Source organism: Vicia villosa, linkage group LG1 (genome assembly GCF_029867415.1).
Source record: "Vicia villosa cultivar HV-30 ecotype Madison, WI linkage group LG1, Vvil1.0, whole genome shotgun sequence".
NCBI lineage: Eukaryota > Viridiplantae > Streptophyta > Magnoliopsida > Fabales > Fabaceae > Vicia > Vicia villosa.
The window spans coordinates 66,808,984-66,832,935 of NC_081180.1; the positions used below are offsets into that span (position 1 = coordinate 66,808,984).

The following is a 23,952-nucleotide window of genomic DNA, read 5'->3' on the forward strand; positions in this document are numbered from 1 at the left end:
CGATCAGGTCGTGGGAAACTCTAGTTATCACGTGGAAATCCTATGGCATCTCCATGATGCACCCCGGTGTTAGATCGGTGCCCAGAATCTACAACGAACTTGTTGTATCTGAGCGTCATTAACTACGAACTTGTGGTATCTTGAAGGCGTCGCCTCGACACGATCCCTGACAAGAGGGGCGCGAAAACAATGTTAGGTCGCCATCTCTTTTAAAGCCCGACACAACCCTAGATCTGGGTCTGAGACCTCTATTTTCTACTATTCTGCAGACTTCTCGTTTATGATATATGGAGAAGTCATAAACTAGTTAATCAGAGATCTAGATATGAGCTGCGAGAATGCAGATCTGTAACTTTTGAGTTCGTTCGATGGTGTTTAGAGAAGCGAACAAGATTTTCATAGGAAAACAGGGGATTAGAAGTCGACTTGTTTCTTGATTCGGTAGCCTGAGGATGTTACGAGTGGTGAATCGAAAATTGGATTTGAGATTGCAAAAATTGTGAGGAATTTGAAATCGATTCCCACAATGGTGTCATTGTTCCGTTCGAGAGCAAAAAATGGATGATCTAACTCCATACAAGAATCATAAATGAAGAGAGTTTGATATTAATGGTTTAGATTGGTGGTTCAGACCTCATTTACGGCGGCGCAAGGTGGACTTGCATGGTTGACACTTCAACATCCAAGTCAGTTAAAAATTTAAGATGCGTATAGTAAAATTGGAGATCAGAGATTGTGTACCTTCTCAACACATGTGAACCATTTTTATATGTTGAACGAAATAGAATGAACTTTTTATAAATTGAGTCTTAATCAATTGAATCTTTAGCCAGTACGGGACATGTTCTTTTAAACTAGTTTTATTTATAATTTGATTTATATTTAGTTTACATTTATTAAATAATATTTTTTTAAAATAATTATTTAAACTGATTTTTCATTTAATTTTAATTAAGTGGATTATTTATAATATATAATTTAATTTATTAATCATTCAAATATTTTTTATTTTTTTTATTTTATAAAATCCAGTTTAAAAATACCATAATTTATCATATTTTTCATACCTTTAATCTATAATATAAGAAAATTTATTGTTCTGGAAATCACAATAATACTCTTTTGTTATCTTAGTTTAAATTAATAATTTAGGGGCAAAAAATGTCTTTTGTTGATTTTTCCCAACTTACTTTTCACTTTTCACTTTTTTCACTTTTTATTATTTTTTACTTTTTCTAATAAATTATATTTTAATAAAAAAAATCATTATGATCATTTTAAATGATTGTTAATTTACATTTAAAATAGTATTTCATTTTTAAAAACTAACTTTAGTAATTGAATATTAATAACGAAGAAATATAATTTGAAATAATTTTTATTTTAAGATACAATATTTTTTTAAGAAAATAATAATAATTTTAGTTAAAAAAAATTATTTCAACTAATATGAATTTAAAAATATACTTGAAAAGGTGTGTTATTGGATAAAATACAAAAATATATGTGACTTATCATTAATTTTAATTTATATGATTTAAAATATTATTATATTAATATATGTCATTAATGAAGTTTATACAATTAAAATAATGTTTGCACAATTAAACATTAGAAAAATTATTTGTTATTGATGTCATTTCACAAATATATGTTATCAAAGTAAATAGGAGAAATATATATATATATATATATATATATATATATATATATATATATATATATATATATATATATATATATATATATATATACACGAAAAATGATATTTATAATCCAAAAAAATTTATTCAAAAAAGGTATACGGGAAAAAAAACTATTATTGATATAAATAATATATGTATATTAGAAAAATATATTAATGATCTAAATATTTTTATATATGAAAAATGTTATTTATGATCCAAATAAATTTTATTCAAAAAAGATATACGGAAAAAAAATTATTTGTCTAAATATTGTTATATACTATAATTTATAATTGATTCAGATATTTTTGTAAATGATACCTAAACATAAATAATATTTGTATATGAGAAAAATATATTAATGATCTAAATATTTTTATATATGAAAAATGATATTTATGATAAAAAAAAATTTATTGAAAAAAGGTATACGGAAAGAAAAACTATTATTGATTTAAATATTTTTATATACGAAAATTTACAATTGATTTAGATATTTTTGTAAGCGATACATAAATATAAATAATATTTTTATATGGGAAAAATTTATTAATGATCTAAATATTTTTATATATGAAAAATGGTATTTGCGATCTAAAAAATTTTGATTAAAAAATGGTATAAGGGAAAATATCTATTATTAATTTAAATATTTTTATAAACGAAAAATTTACTATTGATTCAGATATTTTTCTAAATGATACCTAAACATAAATAATATTTGTATACGGGAAAAATTTATTGTTGATCTAAATATTTACGAAAAATGGTATATATGATCCAAAAATTTTGATTCAAATTTTATTTTGATTTAAAATAAATATATTATGTAAACAAATGCGTGTATCAAACCAGAACCTGTGCGTATGCACGAGTTTGTTACAAGTTTATATTACAACACTATTTTCCGTTTGTTTATGAGCTGAATAGGCATCCTTAATGGAATCTCCTTTCCATCAACTATAAAATGTGACAATTTCTTTATAGACTCCTATGGGGTGAAGACCTCTACTAAAAACCTCAAAATACTCTTTAATTTGACAATCTCTTTGTAGACTCCTATGGGGTGAGGACCTCTGCTAAAAACCTCAAAATACTCTTTCATTTCAGAGATGTATCTCTGAAATCACCTATTTTTACGTTTTCAATTATTTCGGAGATGTATCTCCGAAAACATCTATTTTTGGGTGTTTTCGGATATGCATCTCTGAAAGTATTTATTTTCCAATTTAAACTTTGAATTTAAAATGTGTGTTTTTTCGGAGGAGATGTTTCTCCGAAAAAATCTTTCCCAAAATTTGGGATATTGATATCCGAAATATCCCAATATTCTAAATTTTACGTATCAAATTTTATTAACACACAAATTAAAATAAAGATGATAAACCGTACATTCAACCAAAAATACATCGTAAAATAAAATAATATTAATATTTTAATATGTCATTGGTAAATTAATCGATCAAATATATATATATATATATATATATATATATATATATATATATATATATATATATATATATATATATATATATATATATATATATATATATATATATATATATATATATATATATATATATATATATATAAACACACAAATTAAAACACAAACTAAATAAAATAAAGATGATAAACCGTAAATTCAAACAAAAACCAAAAATACATCGTAAAATAAAACAATATTAATATTTCAAATATGTCATTGATAAATTTGTTGATCAATTAAATGTTACTATATATATTATATTATAAAATAATTAATATTTTTTTTGCTTTATTACATTAAATAGATATTTTGATTAAAATAGTATATGTTTAATTATATATTTTAATTAATACAATTAATTATACTATAATTACTGAGTTTTTTTCGGATATGCATATCCGAAAAATTTCAAGAATAAAAATTGAGTTATTTCGGATGTATATATCCAAATTCAATTTTTTTCTTCTAAAAAGTGATATTTTCGGATGTAGCCATTCGAAATTTTTTATTTTTTTTTAAATGTTCATTCGAAAATGCGATTCTGAGAGGTATATAAAAAAAATGGCTGAAATACATAAGATTTTTTTTTTTGGTAACAATGTCCATACTCCACACCTTGGGGATGAAATCTCCCTTGTGTATAGATAGGTATTGTGATGTTCATATGGCACTACCTGAATGGTCTAAATTCATTTGACGTAAAGTATTCTAGAATCTAGATAAATATTCTTTCATGATGTTATTTGAGTGACTCAGTGAGTGAGCAGAAAATATCTTAACGTAAAAAAGAAAAAGAAAAGAAAAAGCAAATAGGTCCCACCCAGACACTCACACGTGCCATTCCACCACTCCACGGTATCTCACTAACGTACCTATCAGTCGCACCCACCTCACAAATTCTCAACCCCGATTCAACTTCTTCATCTTCTTAATTAATCATTGTTTACCACTTCATTCATCACTCTAAAAACACTCTCTTCCATTTTGCATGTTTCTATAGTCATTACCTCAGAATATGGCTAGCAACGGCAACGATCAAGATTCAAAATCGACTATTCCTTCTGATTCGCCTCCGGTTTTTGCGCTCAATGAAAGGATACTTTCTTCAATGGCAGATAAAAAAGATGCGGCTGCTCATCCATGGCATGACTTAGAAATTGGTTCATCTCTTTTTCTTTTTTTTATACATCTGCAATTTTATTTTAACTGTATAATTTAATTATTTTTTAATTTATTTATAGTGCTTCATGAATCTCTGATTAGTTTTGAGCTTTGAGACTATCGAGATAACCTAATGCTTTTAATTTTTGTGAATACAGGGCCAGGAGCTCCATCAGTTTTCAATTGTGTAAGTTTTATTTATTATTTATTTATTATTACTGTCGAAAAATGAAAAATAATTTTGTCTGGAAAAAATGTATTGTGATTTTTGTAGGACCGAAATTGTGTCAGGGTCGGTGTCTGAAATTTACGATTAAGTTTAATTTATTTATTTTTAAAATTATTACTTGTGTTGACATGTCGGTGTCAAAATCGTGTTTGGAGTGTCCGTGCTTCATAGATCTTAATTGTTAATTATTTTTGAAATTCCCTTATTTGCTATGATGGGATAAATATTATGTATAATAGCTTAGGGAAGAAAATTTAGGGCTCTCATATGTGTTAGAGTATTTGATGGTTATTTATCAATCATGCAGTGTTTGTATACTTGTAGTGGATGCAACTAAAACAAGCCTTAACAAGGATATGATGCTAATAGAAAACTCAATTTTATTTTTTGAGATCATGCGCAGTGATAAATGAGGCGATATCACTAGAATTCATTTACACTTCTAACAAGTAAAGGGATATTTACTATTGCAGGTGGTTGAAATTGGCAAAGGGAGCAAGGTTAAGTATGAACTGGACAAGAAAAGTGGACTTATAAAGGTGTCATTCTCATTCTTCCCTCTTATATCCTTTCATTTGTTAAATTCATCTGCTTCCAACCAACAATATGCTTGGTTTAATGGCAAAATGTAAAGGCTGTTTGTTTTAAGGGAATTGCATTGTAATTTAGCATTTTTACAATTTTTGTCCTGGTGCTATTGTCATCTTTTACGTTTAAATGGCTTCAAACTCTATCAATCTCAAACTAAATTCTCCATAGTTGTGACGGCTCATTTGCCTTTGCTCTGTATATTACATGTCTAAGTCTTTAGGAGTAAGATTGCTAATAATGTTTGCGTTGCAAAGCGGTCGGATTTTTAGTATATTATGCATTATTGAATTAAATAGCACACTTCAAACTAACGCTTGTCTGGCTGCTGACACAACACCAACACATGTAGTTACATTCAATCACTCTCATTTTCTTAAAGCATTATTGATGTGTATGAGTGTTGTGTCTGCTCATGTGTCCTGTTTCATGTAGATAATGATTTGGTTTTTAGCTGTGAAATTTGTGTTTCTTTGTTCTGAAGTGTAACAAACAAATGATGGAATTACATAGGTTGATCGTATTCTTTACTCATCAGTTGTCTACCCACATAACTATGGTTTTATTCCAAGAACCCTCTGTGAAGATGAAGATCCCTTGGATGTCCTGGTTCTGATGCAGGTAACAATTCTAAAAGAACTTATTCAAGGTATTTTACAGAAATAGCTGTTTACTGTGAAATTACAACTGTATTTAAATGGGACTGGTATTTTGAATAGGAGCCTGTGATACCTGGTTGTTTCCTCCGTGCCCGTGCTATTGGGTTGATGCCCATGATTGACCAGGTAAAATTTGTTCCATACTGCACACACTCGCACACACCTGTGTGTATGGTTTTGTTTGGGAGAATGAAAAAAATATTATAAGTGATCCCTTTTAAAACTGAAATTTTGATTACTCGTAAACCATTTTATGTGCTTGAGGATTTGGTTGCATATATGCTATTGAATTAAATGTTAACTCAAACTGGTTTCCTATGAATTTAAATGATGATTACCATGCCTTAGCTATATGCAATAATGAAATTTATGATAGGATCAATTTAGTATCTAAGTGCAGAAAAATAAAGAGAACACAGTAGATATGGAAATAGACTGATTATTGAAAGCAGGAAAGCTAGAGTTCAAATGGGATCTAGCATACAATCAATCAAAATAGCTAACAAGCAGTAGTAAAATGCAGAAAACAGAAAGAAGAAAGATAAAAGGCACTTAGAGAGGCCTATTCTCTCCCATGTGGAGTGTACTACTCAATTTCTGCCTACCCTAATGATTGTTGAACCAATCATAAATACTGAATCCTAGGATTTATTCTCCACTCACAGGCTGCCAGCTGTAATTCCCATGTGCAGCACAATCTAGTAAAGATTCTATTCTCTCCCCTTCCCTTTTTGTCTTTTCCTCACATAAACCTTACCATATCTATCAATTTATCACCATTAACATTTTAATCCCTTGTGCAATTTTATCTTGGGAGTAATATGATTGGGATACGAGTAGAGTATATTTCAATGGACCAATGAGAAAAAAGAAAATGGTGCAAGGAAACTAGTTAAATGCATTTGTCCACTTAGTCATAGAAACTCTAATATCATAAACCAAATACTATTCTAGAAGCTTGCTATGCTGTTAGATGAAAATAAATGAATTGCATTGTTGTTTTATACTCTAGCAATGTGCTAGAGAGATAAGTGAATGAAATGATATGCTTTAACTTTTCCTCCCACTGAATTCTGGCACAGGGAGAGAAGGATGACAAGATCATAGCAGTTTGTGCTGATGACCCCGAGTTCCGCCACTACAAGGACATCAAGGAGCTTCCTCCACACAGGCTTGCCGAAATTAGAAGATTCTTTGAGGACTGTATCCTGTTATTTGAATCTTAATATGCAGAGCTGATAATTTTTTACGATACATTCATAGATGATTCGTTTCACTGTGATCCTTTAAATGCTTACCTGAATGAAATATAAATCTTGTATCTTTTTCTGCTAGTGAGAAAAGCATCCCAAATTGATGTCCTATATCCTTAACTTTCCACACTAGACAAGAAGAATGAGAATAAAATAGTCAATGTTGAAGACTTTCTACCAGCTGAATCTGCTGTTCAGGCTATCGCACACTCCATGTAAGCTAACTGTCCTTTACAGTCCTCTAGAGCAAATTGTGACTGTTTTTACTTTTTCCATTGGAGATCAAATGATTCATTTAGATTTCATACATGATTTTTTTTCCCTTTCCATTTTTGCAGGGACCTCTATGCTGCTTATGTAGTCGGAAATTTAAGGAAGTGACTTTTTTGGTAACTGATTAGCAAATTACAATGACATATTCAAATATATTTGTAAATTGTCTATGAAGATCATTACTTTGATCTGTTTGTCATGCTATCGCGCTACAATTCAAATAATAAGCACTTTCCCTTGTTTTAAAATTTTCCCCTCCACAGGATGGTTGGATTTGATTGCAATACATTATTTTTCTTTGCAGTAAGGGAAATTATTAATGGTCTTGGTGATTGCTTTCATTTTGAATAAAGTTTACATAGACTTTGAAAGGATAAATGAAAGCTCACATTTGGTTAAGCTGCATCTTTAGTGGGAGTTTTCTTATTCTTTACCTTAGTGCATGCATCTTGTTCCATACATCATGTGACCTTTTTATGGTGTTCAATACAATTCACATGGCAGATTACAGTTAAAATTAATTCATGTTTAAAAAGAAAAATATGATTTTGGAAGTTTTATAAACTCTATCGTGTGCAAGTAGTCATTTTAAAAACATTATAATGAAAATTTTAAGGCAATTCAAACCATTTCACATAGTAGGATACAAAACAACACAGATATGGACAATGAAAAGAGTAGAGGGCATTACATAACAACAAGGTTGAAACATAGTTTATTACACAACAACAAATTGCTCCAGACAACACATTGCAGTCCATGATAGCAAGTGTTAAGCTTGTGAACCAATGAGTAATGTCAATTGATTGAGGACATGGATTCATGGTAATTTTTTTCTCTTTTTTAATTAACTGTATTTACTTATTTTCTCAACCAACAGATTTAAGACAGAATGAATAGTTGATTGTAAAAGGCAGATATTGTGGCAAATATTTGACATTTCAATTATAAGTTTAATCTATAGGTTCTTACATTATAAGTTTAATCTATAGGTTCTTACACAGGCATCAGAAGAATGAAAATAAAGAATTCAATGTAGATTGATCTGTTAATAAATTTTAATACAAATTTTGTAAAAAATTGTAATCAAATGTAAGAACCGTATTAATTGGTAATATAACCAATTAACCTTTAAAATTTTCTTTGATTTTAATAAATTTTTGACACTTAACTCTTAAATTTTTTATAATATTATTTTTATGAGAAATGCTAACGAGTGCCCCAGGGGCACTGGTTAAGGATTTATGTTTAGTTTATTAAAGACTTGTATTCAATGTAATGAAAATGGAAATAATTGATTTTTCTAAGAAATAAAAGGTATGTTTTCTTAAAACTACTTGTATTCAATGCATTGTAAACTAAAATATTTTATTTATTTATAGAATATTTTTTATATTTGGAATCCTTAACCAGTATCCCTGGGGCACTCGTTAGCATGACCATATTTTTATAATATAAATTGGTGTAGTATCATCACATTGGAAAAATGTAGACGTATGAAATAAAAGTGTGATGCCATGTCCTATTATTTATGAAAATAATTTCACAAGTATTTACATTAAAAATGATTGAAAATATTTCTAGCATATACTAATTGAATTCTTCATTATTAGTAGTTGTGATTTTGCAAACGATTTTGCTTTAGCTACACGATCATCATGATTGTAATCTTACTAAGAGACTTCTTAAACACGCTTTTGTCTACTAAAACACAACAATCATATCATTATATTTTTTATGAAACTAGATTGATCATGACATGCATGCTTTCTCTTTTCTTTTCTTTGTTAATTACAAGCTAAATAGTACTAGTATCACCTTTTTTTCTTAGCATTATATAACATTATTAGGAAAAAAAAGGGAAAAAGATTCCATTGCCGGGAATCGAACCCGGGTCTCCTGGGTGAAAGCCAGATATCCTAACCGCTGGACGACAATGGAAGCTGTGAAATCAATTTGATATTTAATTTTATAAATTATATTGAACGCATAAATATTGAGTTTGGTAGATTAATTTAAATACGTTAATTTTTATAAACAATAATGTAATTGACAACTAGGCATGCAGCAACCATATTGATTAATACAATTTTTAACATCTAGTTATAAGAATAATAAAAATTTATATTGATTGAACTTTTTTCATAGTAGTAATGATGAGTATTTATATGATTAAAGAAAAAAATTGAGTAGGAGTATTATTAAGGAGTCTAGAAATACAGGGTTGGTAGCCGTGATTGAATGAATATAAAGTAGACGACATATGGACCCAATTGCCTTCACCTTTCTCGTTATCATCATTTTAAATTTCAAATACTACATACATCTAATAAAAAATGTATTCTCTATTTTTCTTTTTTTATTAGTTAGGTATTGATTATTATTTTATTTCAGTCTCTATTATAGAAAATATATTAATTTAAATTTGTTGTGAACTGAGATATCTTCTATCAAAGTTTAATTGGCTCGGTTCATGAACTCTCTAACTCTTAAATAATATGATGAATATTTGGATAGAAAATGGCGAGGTCATGTTGATCATGTTTGATCTAATTATTCTATGTTGTATCTCGTGGTAGAATGTGTCAAGCCACGTTGTAAGCTAGTTGACCGATATTTCCTCATAGATAACTGAAGCATTTGTTGAACTGATCACACTTCCAACATAAAAGTAGACTCATCCCAGTCATTCCCATAGGAGTTAGAACCTAGAGACTTGTAGTCGATTTTGTAGGTATGAGAATTAGTCTCTCCATGAACTCTTCTATCAGATGTTCACATCTATAAATACACAGTTCGAAAATTGGGTAAAGGCATTCACTTTATACATGTTAGAATCTAAATCCCTCATGTGCTCCATAACGCAAGCAATGCTCTCCACTTCTTTAGCCCATAAAAGGTAGGATATATTGCTCGGAAGTATGCCCCTCCAATGGTTGTTGTTGACAAAGAAGAAGAAGTTGTTCATGCTGCTGGTGTTAAAGAAAGGTTGGACCCTTCGGTCAAATAGTATATAAATTTTTATGTGGCCAAATTGATTGTTGATACTCAGATGAAAGAATATCGCTTTGAGGCTGCTTCCAGACTAAGAGAATAGCATATTAAAGTTGCTGCTAAGTTGCGAGAATATTGTATGATAGCTCTGATGACATCTCGATTTGATTCCGTCAACAACTAAGTCAATCTGTCATGCGGTCAGTGTTTCTCAGTGAAAAAGCTTACTTCTAATGGCCTTTATGATCCCTACCTCTCTGATGCAGACCCCCAATTTGCTACCCAACCACCTTATTACAATTCATTTCATGTAGTTAACTTTTTTAACTTTAATTGCTTTTAACTTTTGGTGTTTCAACTAGTCTTTTTACTTCCACATGTTTTGTTTGGTGCTTTTGTCGATATTTTCTTCTTTTGAAATTATGTATTGCATTGTTAAGTGTCTATCTAATATGCACAAATATGTATGCATGTCTGTTGGTTTTTACCGTTGTATGTTACATTTTTAGCCTTTTTTGCCCTCTTTTTTTTTTATTTTGTCAAAGGGAGAAAAGTTTCTGAGATTATAACATTAATTTTGTGTGCATGAGTGTTGAATGCACGAGAGCCTAAGATGCTCTGAGGAATAAAATATCTCAAAATTTACCAAACATCAAAAAGGGAGAGACTGAAATTTCTTTGTTGGTATTAGTTATCCCTTTTTAGATAACTAATATGCATGATAATTCTCTTCTCTAAGAATATGCGTAGGAATCACACTCAAATACTTAGTACACTTTCCCTCGTACTCTTTCTCGGAATCAAATTCATATATAAACAACATATCAACCAACTAAAACTACATCTCTTCTATAAAAACCTAATGGTGGGTCAAACTCAAAGACCCACACATCAAAGTAATACAAAGAGAATGCGCCATATTAAACAAAGTGGAACTACATTATGTTTTTCCTCTATAAACATAATGCACCATACAAACGTGATAAACCAAATACTTATTGGAATCTTGCTTAAAAAATTATTCAATAAGAAAACCTAAGTTCAATCATGTTAACTCAGTTTCAATCAGCAACCCAAAGTTTCAATGATTCTCACTCATTTTCATATAAGCAAAACTTACAATAAATTTTGCAGCCTTTTCATTGACAATTGATTCATCTTTACAAGTGTGAGTTTTGACGTAAATCTATTGACGATCAGGCAATACTCCTTTGCCCTTTTTTCATCTAAAATCAAACATACAAGTTATATGTTAATTGTTTTTTAAATACAATTCACCCTATAAAAAGTACAACAAAAATAAACAGTCCTTTTCATCAATAAGTTTTAGTAGACTTTTTGTATCCATGTAATGGACATCTTCAAACTTGGCATGATTTTGCCTATTGATAACGCGGAAATGTATCGTATATTTCGACCCAATTCACATGTTATTTAGTATATTTTATTTTTTTTTCTATGGTATTATGTTCTTGTTTCAGGTACTTTTCGATTATAGAGCATCCATGCAAGAAAATCAGAAAAGGAGCAAAAGGGAAGAAAAAAGAGCAGAAAACCAAGTTTCTGGTCCATAGTGTTTGTCGTGGCTTGGTGGCGGTCCCCATTTGTGTACAGTTTAGAAAAGTAACCGCCCACTAACAACATTACTTTGGAGGTTTCTCCTACTTTCTCCACTACTCACACATGATATATGGAAGTTAGAAAACAAAATCTCTCATATAAATAGACCTTGGAATCACATTTTCACGATATCCAAGTTTATGCGCGGAAGCGTTGTCCGTAGTTTTAGGCAGAAATTACCATTGTAAAAGTGGTAGTTTCTCACATCGAGGAACTACCACACCATTAGTATTAGGCCTACAAATTAACTCTTGGATCATTAATCTTGTTGTCATTAGTGAAAGCATTCCAATTTATTTATTTATGTCTTTTTCAAGTTCATATTTATTGCTTTATAATTATTGTTATTGGTGTTTTTGTTACCATGTTGTTTTTCGTCGCAATCGTTATCTTTAATGCGTTCTAAATAGTTTAGAGTCCAGTATGTGAGGACCATCGTTTCCGACGGGACTCGATAATAATGCTGGTTTAATCTTTATTTGTAAATTCTGTTTTGGTATTTGTTTCCCTTTAAACAAATATTCATAGCCTTAGACTTAGAAAGCGACAATATATTACATTAGGTTGACATTGGTCTATGTGGTTTGACAATCTTTTATATTAATTCGATATTTCCGTGCACTTGCGAACGCATCACCTATTAATTTTACTTATTTTCTGCAATTGATATACAATTTATATATATAGTAAAAAATAATAAACATTTCAATGTATTACTTATGATATGCATAACTTACTTGTTCATCATCGGAGAACCAATAATGAACTTACTCACAATATTGATCTTTGTCAACCCTATAATCAGGTAATATTAATATAACTTTTTCTTGTGTTTTACTTAGATCATATGTCATTACCTTTAGATCACCCTTCTATTGCCTCCACTTTTTATTCAACTCAGATTTTATCACTTCTTATATTAAGTCATTTATTGGAGGATCAAACTCAAATTTTCTCTACACAATGAGAAGTTAAATTAAAAATATAAGTTATATTAAATATACAATAATAATATACACTTATACTACTTTCATTACTTATACAAAATTAAATTAAATATACAATCATAATATATACATCTACTACTTTTAGCATATATGGCTTAAAAAAATCTTCTTGTCAATGATATCTTAAATAACATGGAATAATGCATTCATTTGGACTTCTTGAAAATCCCATGGACCAATACATATACTAGAAGGTCAGTGGAAGTAAGATTTGTTTTTTCGTATTTTGTATGAGGATGATATACTATTTGCAACCGATGATAAGGGTTTACTACATGAGGTGAAACAATTTCTCTCTAAAAACTTTGATATGAAGGATAGGAGTGAGGCATCTTATGTCATTTGCATTAAGACCCCTATAGATAGATGATGACCTCTCGACAAATGTATCAATAATATTGAAGTAATAATAAAATATTCGTCTCCATGAGGATCGAATTTTAAAAAGATAATTAATTGCGAAATTTAGTAATTAAATGAGGGGGAGTGTTCAAAAAAGTGTTTCTAAGCAAGAAATTAAAAAGAAGTGATTCAAGATTGCAAAACTAGATTATGACTAATTATCGAATACCCTTATATTTACCTGTTGATGAACTATGTACCTGTTGAGTTTCTATCATATTATTATCTCAAAGCGAATTAACAAATATTTTATAGGGTTAAAACCTTATATTTTATAGTTCTTGGAAGTATTGAGTTTTATTTTAATAAAACTCTTTTAGGTTGTGTTGATGTTATTGAATGTAGTTCAGTTTTAAATTGATGAATGAATGTGTTCTAATTAATTCATATTTTATACATATTTGAAGTGATGAATGACTTTAAATTATTCAATTTTTTTATATAAAAACAATTAAACATTTCATAACAAGTAAATTTTAAAAAAAAAAGAAGGCAATATTAAGTTCATCTTATAATAAACCAAAAAGAAAAGTATATACGTAAAAAAAAAAGTATTTGAACATTTTTAAAATTGTCACATTGACACAATACGTAATAAAAAGGGAATTTCTCATTCCACCCCTATACCTTCTTAGGCGCCTTTGGCACAATTCCTTTTTTACTTCCCTAATTCGGAGATACATCTCCAAATGCACCACATTTCGTTTTTTATAGGTGTTTTTGGAGATGCATCTCCGAATTTACTTTTTTTCAAACTTATAGGTGTTTCGGATATGCATCTCCGAATAAACTAACTTTTTAAATTTTGGGTTTTTCGGAGATACATCTCCGAATTAGGCTAAATAACCAAACTCACGACAGAAGCACCCTCATTATGTGTGTGTTCTTCAAAACTCAAACGAAAAAACTCATTCATTGCAACTACCAAATATACACTTCCAAACTTCATTTCCATCTATTTCCATAAATATTACTATATTCATTACAACTCTGTGTCACACCATTCAACAAATTTCTACACATTGAGTAAGTTTTTAATTTTTTTTTCTATTTGTGTGTGTGTCTATATATATATATATATATATATATATATATATATATATATATATATATATATATATATATATATATATATATATATATATATATATATATATATATATATATACATATATATATATATATACATATATATATATATATACATATATATATATATATATATATATATATATGTATATATATATATATATGTGTATATATATATATATATGTATATATATATATATATATCTATACATATATATATATATATATACATATATATATATATATATATATATATATATATATATATATATATATATATATATATACATATATATATATATATATACATATATATATATATATATACATATATATATATATATATACATATATATATATATATATATATATATATAATCATTTATAGTTAATTGATATAGTTTAATGTTGGTTGTTTGTAGTTTAAATAATGTAAAAATGGATTTATTGGGTGACTGTAGTTGAAGCTTCAAAAATGAAGTTCGCGTGTATTTTTAGATGTGCATCTCCGAAAACACCTCTGAAGGGTTTCAGAGATGCATCTTTGAAATAATGACAGTTATTTTTTTAGTTTTTCAAACCTTACCTGTTTTTATCATTATTTCTTTCAGGAAAAATATCTGACAACCCGGATAAAGTGAGACTCGGCAGGCCAACTGTAACACCCCAAATCTACCCCACAATTATAAGCAAAAATCATAGTGCATTTAAAAATCTTCATCAAACAATGGGATGTCATAATTCGACTTAACCAAACAAACATACTTATATTGCATTTAATAAAGATACATAGCATTCGGAACAAAACTTCATTCACCACTTACAACTTAAACTTATAAACACCTTTCAATTCAACTTAACACAAATGTCATCATGGAATACAATAATCATATAATAACAACTAATCCCCCCCGAGTGCTACGTATCAGAGCAATGGACACCAACTCGACTTGCCATAAAGCAACATAAAGACTTCACATAGATAACCTCGGACATCCACGACTAATCTTGAGTACCTGCCCATTTCCCATGGTAGGGGAAATATCAGCAAAGGGGTGAGATATCTTACAATATAAAGGAATGCATGATAAATAATATAGGAGATATAGATCATACATAATTTCATCACTTCGCATCACAAAACATCTCACAACAAGTTTCACCATAAAACAACTTATCAATATAATACAACTTTCAAAACGGAAACGATGTCATTAATCACATGTTCAAATATACAAGTATGATATCAAATACATCACAACAAACATATCATTATCACGTCACAACAAACACCTCGTCATCTCAACAATCTAAACACAATTCAAATACCATTCAAATGCGACTCGAGTGTGACTCAAACTTATGCATATGCATGTGGTACCATTGGAGTAAAACTCCCGTCTCAAACAGTTTTGCCATTGGGCCGTCTCAAACAATTGCCACAAGGGCCGTCTCAAACAATTGCCACAATGGCCGTCTCAAACAATGCAATGGATGTGACTCAAATGATGCACATCCACAAACACAACTTAAACCACTTAATCAACTTAAACGACATAATCAACTTGAACGACATAATCAACTTAAACAACATAACCACATTTCAATCACATCCTCACATCATATCGACATACAACATCTATTCAACTTCATTCTTATCAACATAATACAACTTATCAATAGTGACCATAGGGTCTACATAATAACGACAAATTCATCATGTCATAGCAACAATAACAATTCAACATATTGCACAACAACAATGAACACCAATATGTTACAACAAACAATTCATCATGTTATAACAATAACAATTCGTTATATTGCACAACAACAACAAACATCAACATGTTACAACAACAACAACACATTCATCATATTCCTTAATTCAAGTAATCATCATAATACGTTATATTCAATCTCATATATATTGTTAAGTCATCGCATGGCATCTTCGTCGACTCATACATATCAAATACGCACAATTGATCGCATATAGCATACAACATCTTTGTTAATCATGCATATCATCACATACATCATTATCTCATTCATCATAAGGAAGGTACTTATCATCATCTCAATAACATTGTATCATCATAAGAAAACATACGTCAAGTTATACTACAACACAATTATGTCAATTCATCACAAAGAGCATACTTCATTTGTTAACACAACATAGTTCATCATTTAATCCTAATAAACATAATAGGAAACTATATCATATGGATCATTTTATCGCATCATGGTATAGTTCATTACGTTAGCTTTCCAACGCTTTGAACGGCGCCTAAAACAGAGTTACGGATCAAAAGTTACATCATTTCAAAGTTTAGAAAAAGTTCTGCAAAACAGGGTTCGCGGCGCGAACTGAGCGAATTCAAAAATTCCTAGGTTTCTGCCAAGCAGTTCGCGGCGCCAACAGAGGTTCGCGGCGCGAACTGGCGATTTCAGAAACCCCCAAAACACGAAAACAGCATACGAATTTCATCCTAAAACCCCTAAACTCAACTCAATCAAGCTGGAAAACACCAATCATCACGAATAACCACAAAATACATGTTATAAACACAATTACAACACCTATTATGGATCTTCTAACATCATAACATCAATTAAGCACATTTCAAATCATCAATCAAACATTTGTTCATAAACCCTAACATCTCTACACACAACTTCCATGGAGAGTAACATACAATCTAACCCACCATACACATCATCATGCCAACCCTTAGAGAGTAAGAACCCCACCCTTACCTTAGCAAAAGATTCACTTCAATGGAGTCATCCCTCTCGTCATGCCATAACTTTCTTCTCTTCCTCTCTTCTTTCTCTTCTTTCTCTTCTTTCTCTTCTTTCTCTTCTTTTCCACAAAATGAGTTATGAGGTTTTATCTCTAAAACCCTAACTCTACTACTATCCTTATTTTCTTAATTGGGCGTAACCCACAATCCAACCTCATATTCTATATTTGTTTCACTTAGGCCCAATTCATAATATCTCTTTAATTACTCAATTAATCCGAATAATACACGTAAATAAATAATCGCACAACATAACCGAATATTATTTCCAATAATATTCCACATTTACCATCAATACATAACTTTAACAATACTAACTCGCAATTGTATTTCTCCGACTAATTAATCCGACCATAAACTTAACTGCTCAAATTAACATATTAATCCAAATTACGCCTTTAGAATAATACCGATAAACCTCGACTTCAACTAATTCCAATGAATACATCCTCGATCAATTTAATTAAATAATTAATTAAATCCGGGGCGTTACACCAACCCAGACCGCTTTTGATCAACGTGAGAGAGCTGAGCAGGCTACGAAGGTTCGCGAACATCGTCGGGTACTGCAAGAGAAAGTGGAGGGATCACCGGCTTCTACTCCTAGGATTCATCTATCTCGTGCTTCCTCATCCAAGGAGGCATTGGAAGAGGTACATGTTACTCCACACAATGAGGTTTGTGTTCCTGCACCTTAGGAGGTTCGTGTGTCGGTACCCGTGCATGTTACCCCGGCTTACTCAGGAGGGCCCTCTGACACCTCCCTCTTGATATATTACTTCGATCATGTCTCCCGACATGTTTCCAGTGAAAAGGTATATTTTTTATTACACTTTTTAATTACAGTTTTACTTTTTTTACTACACTTTTGTATTATACCTCTATCTTGATATTAATTTTTATTTTACAAGAGCGGCCTGTACTTAAGACCCTAAACCACGCTCGCAAAATATTCACTCTGCATCATCCCGTTGCAAATTGGTTCAGTGATGCCATTATTGCCTCCGGACTTTCAGGACTTTGTTGTTCCGGTTACAACACCATTAACTACAAAATGCAGGGGACATCCATAGAGATATGGCACAAGGAGACATCGTTTTTCCACTTTCCAGTTGGAGAGATGACGATCACTCTGGATGACGTTGTCTGTCTGTTACACCTTCCTATCCACGGGAGACTCCTTAACCACTCCCGCATCATTCGTGATGTTGCCATTGAGTGTGTTAACTCTCTATATTTTGGTTGGCATTATGTTTGGTAAAATAACTTATGGGAACATGTTGAACAAGATGTTCTATCCACTTCAACCGAAGAGACATGTTAACATAGATGTCTTATGCAGGATCATCTGACATCGTGACGGTTAGAGTACAGTTGGATCTATTGAAGTCTGTTTTTATTTACAGGTGGAAAATATTTTGAAATATTATACAATCCTATGTGGCGCTTGATTTAGGGATAAGAGATTGTCTTTGTTTTCAAGATATTTGATTAGTTTCTAAATATGGAGAATATTTAGGAAACTAATGATTGAAGCCCTATCTTCATGGAGAAGATTTTGGAGTATTTTCTAGAGTGCCCTGCTGCGGTTTGAATCCCAAATCCAGTTCAGAAGATTGTTTTAAATAGCAAGCAACAAGCCTAGCTATTTCGTGGAACTTACATTGTAGTTTGTGTTAGGGTTTATGCAGTCTTTTGTATTGTGAGACTCTTTAATATCATCTTGAAAGAAGAGTTGGACGTTTTCATTGAGTTGTAAGCTCTGTGTTCATTCATAAGCTTTTAAGCATTGAGTGACTGTGTCTTGGAAGTGTGTCTTCTAAAGTATTGTAACCGATTATCACAATTGTGATTGGGGGAGGATTGAGAAGGGTCTCATACCAAGGTGAGTATTAGTTAGAAGTATAGCACAGGTAGTGATTAGGCGAGAAGGCAGTAAACCGGAGGTTGTTTACGTGTGAACTAGAAGTTGTTTGCATAATACTTCAAACTGATACTATCATAATGGACTTATCCCTGACTTGGTAGCCTCCATAGTAGATATTATTATATACCAAACTAGGTGAATAATTACTTGTGTTCTTTTAAGTTTCTGCACTGCACGTTTATATACCTTGTCATTGTGTGTTGTTTAGAGATCATTATCTCGACATCTCTTAGGACATCTGAGATCTAAACTCCAGAATTTCAGAGTGGATGGTTGAGTATTTGGCAGCTCAACCGGAAATATCAGTTGAGTAGTGTTCCTCGATCAATGGGGCACAGAGGAGTTCTCATTCTTGAAGGACTTTTTTAACTACCACCTTATTGTGGCAGCTAATTTCGAGACCGGGGGCGACAAGTTTTTTGTTCAGTACCACCGTCAGTGTGCTTTGAGGTGTTACTTCATGTACATGATTATGTACATGATTGGCACATCCCTTTTTGTAGACAAAAGTTCCACCTACTTGGATGTAACATACCTCTGGTACTTTATGTATTTGGTTGTTATGGGTGAGTGGAACTGGGTGCCCGGCTGTTTGGTATACCTATGCCAAAAGCTAAATAAGGCCTCTAACTGGAGGACGAGGCAACTTACAAGCTCTTGCACGCTGCTGACGATACCTTTCATTTCCACTATTAAATTATTTTACTATTAATATTTTTTGCTTATATGCTTCTTATTAGTCATTTATGGGTTGGATCATTTCTCACTTCCACCGCATCCATGGATATGCTCTTGATCTTGATTATACAGAGGTTATGCCTAGGGCTGCCATGTATCTCCCCCATAGATGGAATCATGTTGTGTTTTCGTTCCGGGTGTATCGATCGGACAGTTCATGATGACATCCTATGGACGTTGTTCGAGGTTCACAAAGAGGTTATCTCGTTCGACTTCATCTCTTTGTACTCTGGGTGTCTGGCATGTGGGACCAACATCATGGTCAGGTATCTGCCAGAATGATGCATGCGACAGTTTGGCTATATCCAAATCATACCCATATCTCCATCTTAGGCTGCTCCCGACACCATTGTTCTTCGGGATCTCGATGAGATCTTTGATGATTGGGAGTAGCATTTGGTGCCACATGACTATCGGATGATATAGGCATCCAACAATTGACATTGTGTAGAGGGATACATGACATGGTTCTACATAGTATCACACCCTAACATGACACCAGATGCTCCCGGAAGTCCACCTAGGCCGTCCACCTAGGCCAGCTCATGAGGAGATTTTGGAGAACCAGAAGGCCGAGGATGACCATGTCACCGATGTCTTGTCGATCTTGTAGCGGATACATGCGATTGAGAAGGAGACTCTGAACTTAGGGAATATTGAGAGGGGCGGACCTGAGGTGGTGGCCAGCATGGGGAGGGGGGGTTAGCGAGACAGCAATTGCGGTGGGATACAAGAGGCAGATGAGGGGTCAGAGAGTGAGGATTAGGCATATGCAGTAGGCTATGTTTTTTTTTCTTTCTGGAACAATTTATGTATAATATTTTACTATTTTAAGAACAACATATAATCGTTTGTTATCGTTGTGCTTATCGTTTATTATCGTTTGCATTTTTATTTCATTCGCATTTTTATTATCTGTATCAAAACTTGATTTTGATAATTTTCTATAAAAAAACTGTCGTCGGTTATTTCGGAGATGTATTTCCGAAATACCTTTAAAACTTATAAATGATGCCTTTAGAGATGCATTTTCGAAAATACATATTTTGTGCTGCTTTCGAAAATGCATCTCCGAAAAGTATTTTGAGATTTTCAGAGGTGATTTTCATCACCACCCGGTGGAATGAGAAATTCCTTAAAAAAAGGATTGGACCCAAATTATTAATAAACCCTAAAAAACTGATCTCTGAAACCAATAAAAAAACGAACCAAAATACCTGAAGGCTGAGCTGAACAGAATTGAGCCAATTTATCTCAGCCGAGAGTTGGGCCAATTTAGAGTTTTGGACCTGAACTTTAACCGACCCGAAGCTATGTCCACCCTAATAGAAAATTTCCTAGTTGAAAGATCAGTTTATATAGGAAAGAGAGTACATACCGAATCATCTTTAACTTTAATTAGAGGCATCGCCTTATTTTGTCCCTGTCCTTTCAAACAAAAGTGTACTAGACTTGGTTTTGTTTCATAGGACATACATAAGATCCCTTATTCCCTTTACACACGTACTACATGATAAAAATACTTATTTGAACGTCATTGAAAATTTAAATATTAATTTCTGAAAATTTCAAATCCATAATACAGACTAATATGTTTCAGTATTTTTTATTATATAAATCCAGATGTGCAAAGAATTTTGAGCAAAAGTGAACGGACACCGTCTTGCAATAATTGCAATCGATTGGTGAAGATTTTAAAATCCTGTTGGGTAGCTTCAAATGAAAGTAACTTGATTAATTTTTAATGAGAGTGCCATTTCATTATTATTTTAGGAAATTTCTTTGGCCACCTTCCAACTTTCTAGCCCACCTCCAGCGAAAAACCCAAATTATCCCTGACTTCGGAAATGCATCTCCGAAATGCAAGGAAAAGGTGTTTTCGGAGATGCATCTCCGAAAGCGCATTTTTTTTTGAAAAAATTGTCTTATTTCGGAAATTCATTTTCGAAAACAGTATTTCGGAAGTTCATTTCCGAAATACTGCGCGTTTTGCAGATTAAGCAAAACAGCCCCCTCCCCCATTCATTTACCCTAATCTTCTTCCAAAATCATCCTCTTCCAAAATTTCTGCAACAAGCAAGTGTGAAGTCAAATAGATTGCCCAAGTCTTCTTCCAATCTCAACCTAAATAATCTCAAACACTAATTGGTAAGTTTAGCATTTTATTTCAATTTTTAGATCCATTTGAATAAACTCTATTAGGGTGTTTAGAAATTGAAAAATATACATTAAGATAGGTTGGTACTGATATTAGGTTGTTTAGTAGGCATAAAAGTAGTTTTGAAGTTTGATTTTGGGGTTTGCCATTGGAGGTTGCAGAGAAGTTCTGCGCAGGGGTGTTTCGGAAGTTCATTTCCGAAAACACCTCCATCACAGTTTTCGGAAATGAACTTTCGAACTGTATCAGAAGTGCAATCTTTTTTGGTTTTTCTTTTGTCTCGCATATTAATCGATTTCAATTGTTTACAGGAACATGTCAGGCAACCAACCAGCACGCATCAGACAGGGTAGAGAGTCCCAGACTGCGTTGGCTAGACGCGAGCGGGCGGCGGCGCAGCTGGCGTCGACCCAGGGACGGGGGCAGGACCGGGGACGCCGCGTGCGAGTTCCCGTGGACGTGGGAGAGGGTACCTCTTCATCTGGATCTAAGAGTCGGCTGGGTCGGGTATCTTCTTCCCGCTAGCGAGAGGAGGAGGAGGAGGAGGAGCAGGAGGAGGAGGTGGCAGTGGCATACCACGAGCCGGAGGGGGTACCGGATGTTGACCCTCCATCCGGGGAGGAGGATGAGCAGGAGGACAGCTACCCGGGAGGGCCCTTTGACACTTCCGTGCTGATATCCTACCGCGATCACGTCGCTCGGCGTATCTGGGAGGGAGAGGTATTTTTTTAATTTAACCGTTTATAATTTAGATGTTTATTCGATATTTTCTTAACGGTCTATTTAACATATGCTTTTATTTATTTTTTTTGTAACAGGAGAGAGATCCTTTGAAAATGGTGAACCACGCCCGGAAGATTTTCAGTCTGTTTAAACCAGCAGCTGAGTGGTTTAACGACGCGGTGCGAGGTTCAGGGCTTAGCGGGCTCTGCATGACGGGGTACACCACCATCAGCCACGGCATGCAGGGGGCTTTTGTGGAGCGCTGACACAAGGAGACGTCTTCTTTCCACTTGCCGGTTGGGGAGATGATGATCACCTTGCATGACGTGCAGTGTCTTCTCCACCTGCCGATCAGGGGTCCGCTGTTGGCCCACACCCGGATCCAGAGGGTCGAAGCCAGTCAGTGGATGGCGCTCTATTTGGGCATGGAGCCCGAAGCTGCTGACTATGAGTGCATCACGACATCTGGGCCTCATATCCGGTTCACCACACTGAGCGCTTATTTCGAGCACCACTTGGACGCGGCAGCCGAGGCTGAGGAGGCGGGTGACGATCTATTCACACAGTATCACTGCGGCTGCGCTCTCCGGTGCTGGTACATGCATGTGGTAGGCGCTGCATGCTTTGTGGACAAGAGTGCAAGGTACGTCGACGTGACCTACCTCCGCTACTTCATGGACCTACCGTTCACTAGTGGAACTGGGGGGCAGCTACTCTGGCATACCTCTACCAGAAGCTGAATGAGGCCTCCAACTGGAGGACGAGGCAGTTGGTTGGATCCTGCACACTACTCACGGTACGTTTCATTTTAATTGTTTCGTATTTATTTATGTTTCTTATTTATTTATGTGTCGTATTTGTGTTTCGTATTTACTTATGTTTCGTATTTATTTATGTTTCAGAGCTGGATCATCTCCTACTTCTCCCGCATCCACGGTTTCCACATCGATCCTGCGTACGTTGACGCCATGCCCAGGTCCGCCAGATACGTTCTCCAGAGGGGGAACAATGCGGTGGGATCATACCGTGGGTACCTGGACCGCACGATGCACGACGACATCATCTGGAGGCCGTTCAGCGACTACACTCAGATTGTCCCCTTTGACGGCATATCTCTATATTCTGGCTGGTTGGCATGCAG

General features: G+C 32.9%; 1 protein-coding gene and 1 non-coding gene across 2 annotated transcripts; one reads left to right on the forward strand and one right to left on the reverse strand.

Moving 5' to 3' along the window:
- The first annotated feature begins 4,057 nt into the window (after positions 1 to 4,057).
- On the forward strand, positions 4,058 to 7,684 carry LOC131640283 (soluble inorganic pyrophosphatase-like). The gene is made up of 8 exons (XM_058910696.1): positions 4,058 to 4,340; positions 4,500 to 4,528; positions 5,044 to 5,109; positions 5,672 to 5,779; positions 5,878 to 5,943; positions 6,900 to 7,020; positions 7,204 to 7,285; positions 7,409 to 7,684. The coding sequence occupies exons 1-8, from the start codon at positions 4,196 to 4,198 to the stop codon at positions 7,449 to 7,451; spliced, it is 660 nt and encodes a 219-aa protein (XP_058766679.1). The 5' UTR covers positions 4,058 to 4,195; the 3' UTR covers positions 7,452 to 7,684.
- Positions 7,685 to 9,212: 1,528 nt separating this feature from the next.
- TRNAE-UUC (transfer RNA glutamic acid (anticodon UUC)) lies at positions 9,213 to 9,284 on the reverse strand. The gene has a single exon. It is a non-coding gene; the product is annotated as a tRNA-Glu (tRNA).
- Between the last annotated feature and the right edge of the window lie 14,668 nt (positions 9,285 to 23,952).